General features: G+C 32.9%; 2 protein-coding genes and 1 pseudogene across 3 annotated transcripts in view; all 3 read right to left on the bottom strand.

Moving 5' to 3' along the window:
- Nucleotides 1-384: 384 nt before the first annotated feature.
- The window catches only part of LOC110281333 (pentatricopeptide repeat-containing protein At1g12300, mitochondrial-like), a 46,076-nt gene continuing 35,532 nt past the window's right edge, over nt 385-10,928 (bottom strand). The window contains exons 3-5 of one of the 2 annotated variants that reach the window (XM_052261288.1): nt 4,908-4,962; nt 4,528-4,596; nt 917-3,099 (exon numbers count right to left, since the gene is read on the bottom strand). In XM_052261288.1, coding sequence (XP_052117248.1) covers nt 1,360-3,099; nt 4,528-4,572 — 1,785 coding nt within the window. In that variant the 5' untranslated portion in view covers nt 4,573-4,596; nt 4,908-4,962 and the 3' untranslated portion in view covers nt 917-1,359. Of the gene's footprint in view, nt 862-916; nt 3,113-4,527; nt 4,597-4,907; nt 4,963-10,928 lie in introns of those variants that run through there. The other variant, XM_052261289.1, reaches the window with a different exon arrangement.
- The window catches only part of LOC107490613 (putative pentatricopeptide repeat-containing protein At1g12700, mitochondrial), a 41,955-nt gene continuing 37,266 nt past the window's right edge, over nt 6,240-10,928 (bottom strand). The window contains exon 2 of the mRNA XM_052261291.1: nt 6,240-6,262. The gene's annotated coding sequence lies outside the window, so the exon portion shown is untranslated. The remainder of the gene's footprint in view (nt 6,263-10,928) is intronic.
- On the bottom strand, nt 8,370-10,264 carry LOC107490608 (pentatricopeptide repeat-containing protein At1g62670, mitochondrial-like; annotated as a pseudogene).

Below are 10,928 nucleotides of genomic sequence, written 5' to 3'. Positions count from 1 at the left end.
TATTTGAAATGGATTGAAAATTTGAAATGGCTTGACATCCACATCTTGTATAGTCTAACCTAGTAATATTCAGTATCTACCTACTAGACTTAGATGCTTGGGCCCTATTACTGTAGTAGGTTGTATTCTTGCTGCTTAGTTTAAGGGCATCTGAATAAAATCCAATGGCTTTCTGCTACTGCTTGCCCTTGTAAACTAGTTATTTTCTGTTTCCACCTTCAAAAAAAAAAAAAAAAAAAAAAAAAAAAAAAAAAAAATTGAAAGACAATGATAATTGCCATTTTTCAAAATTTTTATTGTCATTTTTTTTCTGAAAAAAAAAAAAACAACAAACAAATGGACCAATGTTTTTCATGATAACTCCAAGAACGTTTCAAATGAATCAATTGATTTATGGTACAGCCAGCATAAAGATGAAAGTTATCAAGCCATCAACCTACAAGTTCAGCTCAGCTAACAAATGAAAATACTCTCTACTGAACAATTCCTATCTATAAAATTACCATAATTGTTTCATTAAAACCAGATTTAATCACATAATTGTTTCTTAACACAATATTTTAGCATTAATGGGATTCGAACTTAAAAGCCCGAATATACCACCAAAGTTTCTCATTTTAATTGTAAAGTTTATAGGTTTATTATTTTTCTTAACATGATTATATGGGAACATGCAATTCATGATAGAGTATTCCAACTTTTTTGAGTATTAACCTGTGCAAATGTTTCTTGCTACTCTTTGGGGTGCTTGGAGATTGCGCAAGAGGCTAGTGTTTGATCAAAATCCTTTGGCTTTGAGGTTTGAATCAGTAACTATTTTTATCAAAATGATTGCTTTGGTACAATATGCTTCAGGTATAACTGCATGAACACAGAAAAATGAGAAGATGTTTGCAAAAGAACATTTGAGATTTCATCTAAGGCTACATCAGACAGTATGCTGCTGCATGGGAGTTTACTTCAAATATGGGGGAAATGAAAAGATCGAAAGACAACAAGAGTGCAGGGAAGCTTCACAACTAACAAGGATTCCCTTTGAATGATGAAAATCACAACCATTTCAGCTTAAGAATAAATTAACATCAATGCACATATATAATTACAAAAATAAAAAAGGAAATAATGATAGATCCGACAAGCCACATATAACAGCCATCTAGTCACCGAAAATGCCATAAAATAAGCAACGACAAAGAAAACATTTAGGTGTGGGTAAAGCAGAATAAAGAATCACAATCATGTGAAGATCTAAAAGCATTAATATGGAATCGAAAGATGAACGAGAACAAAACACAAGTTAAAAAGAAAGAGATATAAACAACATTTTGTGATGTCTAACAAGAAGAATCTCACCATCTTTTATCCTTTCAACAGGCCTTTAGATATCATTTCACGAAGAAGTTTCTCCGCATTATCATTTTCACCTTTTTCAAACAGAGCACGAATGATTATTTCATAAGTTACAGCATTTGGTAAGCAACCATTGTCTTCCATTTTTGACAAGAAAACCAATGCTTCATGAAGTAGGCCCTCCTTGCAAAGCCCATTGATCATAATAGTGTATGTCCTCACGTCTGGATGATAGCCTTTAATGGAAAGATCTTGAAAAATCTCTTTTGCATTTTTAAGTCTTCCACTTTTGCACATGCCATCTATAAGTATGGTGTATGTATATATGTCTGGAACAATGCCACTCTCTTTCATTTGATTGATATTGAATAACATAAGTGCCTTGTCATGTTGTTTGATATTGAACAAAGCATCCAGCAAAGAATTGTAAGTGACTATATTAGCAGGTTGACCTCGATCATGCATCTTTTCGAGAAGCTCCAAGGCACAAAGGATTCTCCTTGATTTTCCCAAGCCATCAACTAGTGTATTGTAAGTTACCGTGTCAGGAACCAAGTTCTTGCAACGCATCTCTTCGAAGAGATTCAAGGCATCATCGATCATTTTACTCTTACAAAAGCCATTAATCATGATATTGTAACTCCGAACATTAGGAAATGGTCTACTCTTGGCCATTGTGTTGAATACATATTTTGCCTTATTTACCTGATTAACCAAACAATACCCGTCCATTAAGCAGTTATAAGTAACCACATCTGGTTTCACACCATGTTTTGTCATCACAGCCAACACATTCTTAGCATCTTTGATCTTTCCTTCCTTGCATAGCCCATCAATCAAAATACTATATGTACGAACATTTGGAGTAATGTTTATGAGAATCATATCATTTAGCAAATGAACGGCTTCCTTGAGTTGACCAGCAAGGCACAATCCATAAATTAGAGTGTTGTACGTGATAACATTGGGAGAAATTCCCTTAGCAAGCATTTCAGAGTATAAATGAAAAGCATCATTTACAAGTGTAACCTTGCAAAGGCTATCAATAATTGAGTTGTACATGAAGACATTAGGAACAATCCCATGCCGTGGGATCTTTCTCAGCACTTGAATAGCAGCTGATGTGTGTCCGGTCTTACAGAGGCCATTGATCAAGGTCCCATAAGTGACTTGGTCGAAGTGAAATCCATGAGCCAGCACTCTGTCATGAAAGCGCACTGCCTTTTCAACACTACCAGAGAGACAGAGACCTTTCAGGATTGTTGTCAATGTTACCGTATTAGGTTGACAATCCATTCTGAAAATCTTGGCCAATACAGAGAAAGCAAGCGTCATACGACTCATGCCGCAACAACAATTAATTACGATGCTCAAAGTAAATAAGTCGGGAGCGATTCCTCTGGCTTCCAATTGCTGAAAAAGGGAAACGGCGGCGTGGAAATGCTTCGTCTTGGAAAGAGATCCCAAAATCTGGTTAAATTGGATGATGGGAGGAGTACGATGCATAGAGAGCATGCGAGTGAAGGAATGAACAGCTTCATCAACTTGGCGAGTAGAATGAGAGTGAAGGGATGAAGAGGAAGGGAAGGAAACAAAATTAGGGATTTGGAGAAGAGAATACCTAAAAATGAAAGTGATCCTTGAGGTTGAGGATGACAACATTTTAGTGATTCCCACTTTTGCTGTTACGTTTGAGGGAGTGCTGTCTGTTCTCTGGTCCAAGACGTAGACGACTAGACGTTGCGATCTCTGCGGAAATAGTTCTCGCAATTTTTATCCGGTATGTACTCGATTTCTTACTCTTAAACTTTGGAATATTAAAACTCTTTTTAAAGAGTTAAAAAAAATTAACATTTATGATTATTTTATATTTAGATTTATTATACTTTTTAATTAATATTACTCATATTAGATTATTATAACATTAAAAAAAACTATTATAACATTATAATTGAAACAAAAATAAAATGTTAAAAAAATAAAAAATCAAAACATATTTTTAGTATTAATTTTAAAAGACTAAAAAAATTAATGATGAAAACCAATGATAACTGAGCTTACTTTTCATTTGAAGGTTCATTTCTTAACACTTCAGGCGCCATCCATTCGGCCTGAACATGTTATAAAAAATGAATGTACTGCAATGCCAAACAAAGGCTTACCAACAAAACTAAATACGTGCAGAATACCGGAGCTGATCACACATATGAAAGACAGGAGTTTGAGGTAGAGATGAAAAGCATGTAGTTAACTAAGGCCCCATTTGGCAATTATCAGAGGACACAGACCTATTTGAAAAGGAGAGATAGAGAAACACAAAGTTGGTCTTCCTAAGAAAAAAATTGTGCAATTATCTCTATCTCCCCTGTCTTTATATTTTTTTTTCCAGAAAGGCAGAAACTCTTACCAAACAACAACTTTAGTAAATTTAATTATAACAAGCAAAATTCAACGGTTTCATGTTTAGGCCTCAACAAAATTAAGAAAGATTTGCTCCTTTGTTACCAAAGACCATTCATCGTAGTAGAGTGAGCTGGTAAAGTCTAGAGAAGAGTTACAAGAGTTAGTTATGAAAGAACTGTTGGCTGTTAGAATAGTGCCAGCTACAATAGGAGAGCTGTTAGTTACAGCTATCATAACTAACTTAAGAATGAACGGGCTGTTGTGCCTTTTGTTCTAGCTTGCACAGCAAACTATTCTTCTCTATACATAAGCACAGATTCATGATAAGCTCACTAGTAATGCAGATCATAAATTTCTTGTTTTTCTCTTCGAATCCTCTTTTCTTTCTTACTCTGTGTTTTCTTCCTTCTCTCATTCTCTCAAACCCTATTCAATCGACATTTTCTTGGCACATAGAACTAGTAATTGTATTATAAATAGAACATAACATAAGCCGAGGCTAAAGATATCATCACAAAAGGATTAATATAACATGCCAAACATAATGAATTTTTAAACGGCAAAAAGCTCCTGGTTTTCCAAATTTTTTGTTAAAAGATAATAGCAAATGCCTCCATTTGTGTATGTTTGTATATCTTCAGAAGAATATAAAGCACAACGAACATAAAATATATGCAGCAAAATATAGAAGAAGAACATGAAAGAACGAATATTCAGAAGGCAGAGGGTATGACACAGTATTTGAGCTTAGAAATGAGGATTATGACAGCTTACTGTTCCTGCAGTTGATCTGGAAGAACGGAATGTACTGTGCTTCATTCATGATAAGCCAAAATCACATACCTATTTGAAAGAAAAAAGAAAGGGTGGAAAAAACAATTAAACGATATCTACAGGAAGCATTCAGCATGCTATCAACCATATTCTATCTTGTTTGAGATCAATTCATTTTATGTTTATTAGTGCAGTCTGAAGAGTGATTTTTGTGAAAGTAAGTAGCTATTATCCACTTCCATCCAAAACTGATTTTGAAGCTTAAAATCCAATGGTGGGTTCAACTTGAAATCAAATATGCTGAGAAAATATTAAATCAACTGTCTCGCAATTATTTCAAATGGACAAACTGAAATCCAAGTATAAAGGAAAATTCATACTAGAGATCTTCAACATTGTCTTTGCCATGCTGCAACTTAACATGCTTGCGTGCACCTAGCAATCAATAAGCATGGAACAAAGATGAAAATGTCAAGAATCCAAAATATTCAACCACCAATTCAAGGTCAATATCAGTTTCATGAAATAAGTTAATCAGCACTTAAGCAGAGTTCAACTTTTGATATTCAAAGATATTCTTCAAGAAGAAATGCAATTTCAAACTCTACAACATTGTTTCACTTTTAATTCTTTATTCTAACCCCAATCATCACTGCAGAGAAGATTTAGAAAACCCAAAGAAACAGGTGTAGAAACAATTGTACTTGGAATTAGAATCCCCAAATCTTTTGTGACAGGTGTAGCTAATAACAGACAACAAAACTCCAAACCATGTTTTAATAATAAAAGCTTTTCAACATGATTTTAAACAAGAACAATATAATAATCCCGAGTAATATTAATTATGAAAAGAACAAAGGTTTTAACATAATTCATACTTGAACGATAGTAGACAAATTCCTAGAAATTCCTTCTTGCACAGCCCTTTTTTTTTTCTTGAAAAATCAAGTGTAATCACATACTTTGTATACAGGTTTCTTCAGCTGTGATCAGATTTTGAAAAATAACAAAATGTTGAAATTGTCAACCAAAAAAAGTGGGGTCATGCATTTAGTAGATGTATTTGTTTTAGAGACAGCAGTGAAAATCATATATCCATGTCATTGATCTTGCCACTGCATATCTTTTAGAAGAATTCTAGGAAGATTTAGTCAAATAAAGCACAGTTGCTCATCAGACCAATCATTAGATCTTAATTACTATCAAGAAATCTTAAGCACAGTTACAACTATGAATATCCGCCGAAACAAGATGCATGATAGCCATGGTAACAGAGAGTCAAAAATCAGCCAATAACACAAGTTCAAAATTAATTCAAAAACATAGAGATAACCAAAATCAAGGTGATAGTGAGTTCATGGCATTTCCTAAATCCTCCAATCCAATAGATATAAAATTTACCAAGTTCTGTACAAATTTTGAGAACACAAAATTTATTAATTTGAGTTGATTTATTTCTCCTATTGTCTTTTCAATAAGCCTCTAACAATCATTTCATGAAGATATTTCAGTGCTTGACCATTTTCACCTTTTTTTCAACAGAGCACGAATATTTGTTCCTAAAATTACAGCATCTGGAGAGCAACCATTGTCTTCCATTTCCAACTTTAAGGCCAATGCTTCATCAAGTATACCCTCTTTGCATAGCCCGTTTATCATAACATCGTATATTCTTGTGTTTAGGTGATAGCCTAAAGTACAAAGATGCTCGAGGTGTAGTACTATTATTGGAGTCCTGAAAGTGTTCACCACTGTTGAATGATGGTGATAAAAAAAAATTATTTGGAGAGAAAAATTATGATTGAATGATGATTACCGAAAATTTGGAATCAGAAGAATATGTGCAGGAAAAATTAGTATTTGGAGGCAAAATTAGTGAAAACTCAAAATGCTAACTTTTCTTCTAATTTAGAGATAATAAGTGACAATGATTTTAATAGAAGATCCTTTGAGAAAATGGAAGCAAACACAGAAAATAAAGCCAAGTGAACTCAATAAGAATGAAATAGGTATTTGGAAGATCACGTAACAAAAGATTTTAATAGATGTCATATATTGAGGTAGTGGAGAAGAAAGACACTCAAATATTGTGTTCTTTCTTGCATGACTAGAGATATGTTAGTCATTTATGTTTTTACTGTAGTATCTTTGTCTATTGTATTAACTAGACTGTATCAAAAGTCACCTGACATTAGTATTTAATTCAAATTCAATAATATATAAGACAACAATTAACAATATAATTCAAATTCAATAATATAAAAAATTAGTTACATGTACAATATAATAACTTCTTATAAATTGATTAGGTGAAACTTAACCAATGAAATTTAGCAGGAACTAATACTAGAAAATTAACAATAAATTACAAATTATCATATAATATTAGTAAATTTTATATTCACATTTCATAATAAATATTAAATATTAAATATACTAGCGGTCACTATTTATAGCGCCAACAATTACCAGCACCATCAATTTTTTCTTCTGCTCCAAGGAAGAACAGCAACTTCTCAATGACATAGAAGTTAAATTACCTGTGCCTTCAAATGGTAGAACCTGAAAAGAACTCCATTGCAGATTGCATAACGAAAACTGAAAAAATAAATAAATAAATAAATAATACTATTCAGTGAAAATGAACAAAGAATTTTCTGTAGAGTCTGAAACAACTCTTGATGACAGAGATATCTTCTTGTTGATAAACTTGCAATATCCGAAACACATTGTATATTCATATACTCTTACCATACAGCAAAATTATGCCCTTCGCAGTAACAAATGTTTATTTGGAGTACTGTTTTATGCAGCACGAACCACACAAGTTAGCATGGAAGTATATAAATGAAGAACCTAATTATAATGCAAAGATTGACTTTGCAAAGTTTATAGCAACATCAATATTTTATCCGTTTGAGATGAAGTGATTTTTGTTTGGGTTTCATGAGAAAAGTGATTTTTTGAAGTTTAAAATCCAATGAGTATGATTCTGAAGAATTCTAGTGTCTCGCAATTGATTCCGAAATCAAAGTATAAAGGAAAATTCACACTAGAGAGCTTCAACATAGTTTGGATTAATATAAAGCCAATTAAATTTATACATATAACACGGTGGATTGGTATTTACCCATCTGATTGAAAGTAAATAAATACAACAATTATGCAAAGAAATTCACTAAATAAAATCAACTGCAATTCCAAAGAATTCTATATTGTTTCACTTTTAACACCCCCATCACAACACCACATAACAAAACTCCAAGCCAGTAACTTCTTTTAAAATGCTAATAAACAGAGACTTAAGAGACAATGGAGTAATGTCTAAACAAGAAATAATGAGGTCATTTATCTAAGAACTAACAGAAAAACATTCTCCTAAAAAGTATCTCATAATGTACATATTTTCAGCAGAAGCAATTTCCAAGCAATACAATTGAGTAGCATTAATTAAGAAAATGGCCACAAGTTTTGAGATAACTGAACCATATTAACCTGGACTCAATGTTGCTTAGGTTGATGAAAAGAGGGGACATGCATTCTAGAAGTGGGTTTTATTTTTAAGATGGAAGTGAAAACTATATAGCCTAAGAATAAACACTTAGTACCTACTTAAATTTCCTTTTACAACAATTACGGAAAAATAAGTTGCACAACAGAATAGCAGAAAACAAACAACAGAACAAAATTTTCAATCTTTTTAGTTTTGCTTAGTTTGTAGCATGATAAATATATGATCTCATAGAATAACAGTAAAGAACACTCTATTGCTATAAAGAGACCTTAAACACTAAATCTATAAGCTATATCTAAGAATATCATCTAAAGAATCAATAAAGTAGTGGAATTAAAAAGGTTAATAGTAATTGCAAAAATCGAAAGTGGAAAATTGATTGATGTTATGGCATTGCCAAAGTCCTCTGACCCAACAGACACAAAATTTACAGAACCATGATACATATTCAGCATGAATGAGACGTAATTTCAAATTGAGTTGATGTATCTTACTTTTTTTTTATCAATTCAATAAGCCTCTAGCAACCATTTCCCGAAGAAGTTTCTCTGCCATGTCATTTTCATCTTTTTCAAACAAAGCACGAATAACAGTTTCAAAAGTCACAGCATCTGGTAAGCAACCATTGTGTTCCATTTCCAACATCAGGGCCAATGCTTCTTCAAACAAGCCCTCTTTGCAGAGCCCATGGATCATAATATTGTAAGTCCTCACATTTGGAGAACAGCCTTTAATTGAAAGATCTTGAAATATCTCTTTTGCATTTTTAAGTCTTCCACTTTTGCACAGGCCATCTATAAGTATGCTGTATGTATATATATCTGGATCAATGCCACTCTCTTTCATTTCCTTGAATAACATAAGTGCCTTGTCAACTCGTTTGATATTGAACATCCCATCCAACAAGGAATTGTAAGTGACTACATTACTGGGTTGACCTCTTTCATGCATCTCGACAAGAAGCTCCAAAGCACAAGAGATTCTCTTTGATTTGCTCAAGCCATCAATAAGAGTGTTGTAAGTTACCGTGTTTGGAACCAAGTACTTACGACGCATTTCTTCAAAGAGATTCAAGGCTTCATCGACCCTTTTACTTTTGCACAAGCCATTAATCATGATACTGTAACTTTGAACATTAAGTTACACTTTACTTTGGGCCATAGTGTTGAATACAAATTTTGCCTTATTTACCTCATTAACCAGACAATGCCCATCCATTAAGCTGTTATAAGTAACCACACTTGGTTTCACACCATATTTTGTCATCACAGCCAACACATTCTTAGCATCTTTGATCTTTCCTTCCTTGCATAGCCCATCGATCAAAGTATTATAGGTATAAACATCTGGAGTAATGTTTTTAAACATCATATGATTTAGTAAATCAATGGCTTCCTTAAGTTGGCCCGCAAGGCACAATCCATAAGTTAGAGTGTTGTACGTGATAACATCGGGAGAAATTCCCTTAGCAAGCATTTCAGAGTATAAATGAAAAGCATCACTTACAAGCGTAACCTTGCACAAGCTATCAATAATTGTGTTGTACATGACGACATCAGGAGCAATCCCATAGCGTGGGATCTTTCTCAACACTTGAATAGCAGCAGATGTGTGTCCGGTCTTACAGAGTCCAGTAATCAAGATCCCATAAGTGACTTGATTAAACTGAAATCCATGAGCCAGCACTCTGTCATGATAGTGTAGTGCTTTTTCAACATTACCACATAGACAGAGACCTTTAATGAGTGTATTCAACGTTATCGTATCAGGCTGAAAACCCATCCTCAAAATCTTGGCGAATATAGAGAAAGCGAGAGTGATCCGACCCATGCCGCAGCAACAATTGATTAAAATATTCATAGTAAATATGCTGGGCGCAGTTCCCCTGGATTGCAATTGCTGAAAAAGGGAAATGGCGGTGGGGAAATGGTTGGTCTTGGCGAGAGATCCCAAAATCTTGTTAAATTGGATGATGGATGGAGGAGGACGCATAGAGAGCATGCGAGTGAAGGAATCAACAGCTTCATCAAGTAATTGGGAGTGAGAGTGAGAGTGTAGGGATGAAGTGGAAGGGAAGCAAAGACGGAGAGCGGAGTGGGGAACAGAATAAGGAGAGAGCTTTGGGATTTGAAGAGCACACCTTAACATGATTCGTGAGAATGACAACATTATAGCAATCAAAGAGGAGAATGGTGGTAAAATGGAATGCGTTGAGTTGAAGAGTGCTTCAACGAGTCAGCGTAGTATCAGGCTTGTTCGAGGTGATTTGTTTCTACTTTTATTGTCTTACTAGTCTAAGCCCTGATGCATGGCGCCTGATTCAATATTCCTTGAAGGTTTGGAGTATTAAAACTCTTCTTAAAGAGTTAAACAAAAGTTAACGTAATTGAAGTTTTAGTATTTCTTAATTAAGAAGAGAGAGAAGAATCATTATTTAATTATTAAGGAAAGAGAAAAGAATTAACATTAAATTATATTTGGATTAAATTTTTTGTTTTAATTTAAATTTATTTCATTTTTAAATTGATATTAAATTATTATAAAATTATGATAAAAATAAAAGTTTAAAAGAATTAAAAAGATATAATACTCTTATTATTCTAAAATTTTTTTATTTAAACAAACATATTCATATTATTTTAAAATTAATACGAATAAATTTATTTAAAATTTTTAAATTTAAAAATTTTAAATAAATATATTCATCTTATTTTAAATAAATGTTCTCGTATTATTTTTTTAAAGCGGTTAAACATGATTTTTAAATATCTCAACAAAAAAGATAGATATATGTAATCTTTCAAATTAATAATATTAGAGTATATATATAAGTACATAATATCTGAAAAGATTAATAAATCTTATCTAGAAAATATAGTTAGAGATA

This window comes from Arachis duranensis, chromosome 5 (assembly GCF_000817695.3).
Source record: "Arachis duranensis cultivar V14167 chromosome 5, aradu.V14167.gnm2.J7QH, whole genome shotgun sequence".
NCBI lineage: Eukaryota > Viridiplantae > Streptophyta > Magnoliopsida > Fabales > Fabaceae > Arachis > Arachis duranensis.
Note: the sequence above shows the minus strand (reverse complement) of the source record. Positions and strands in the feature narration are given on the sequence as shown.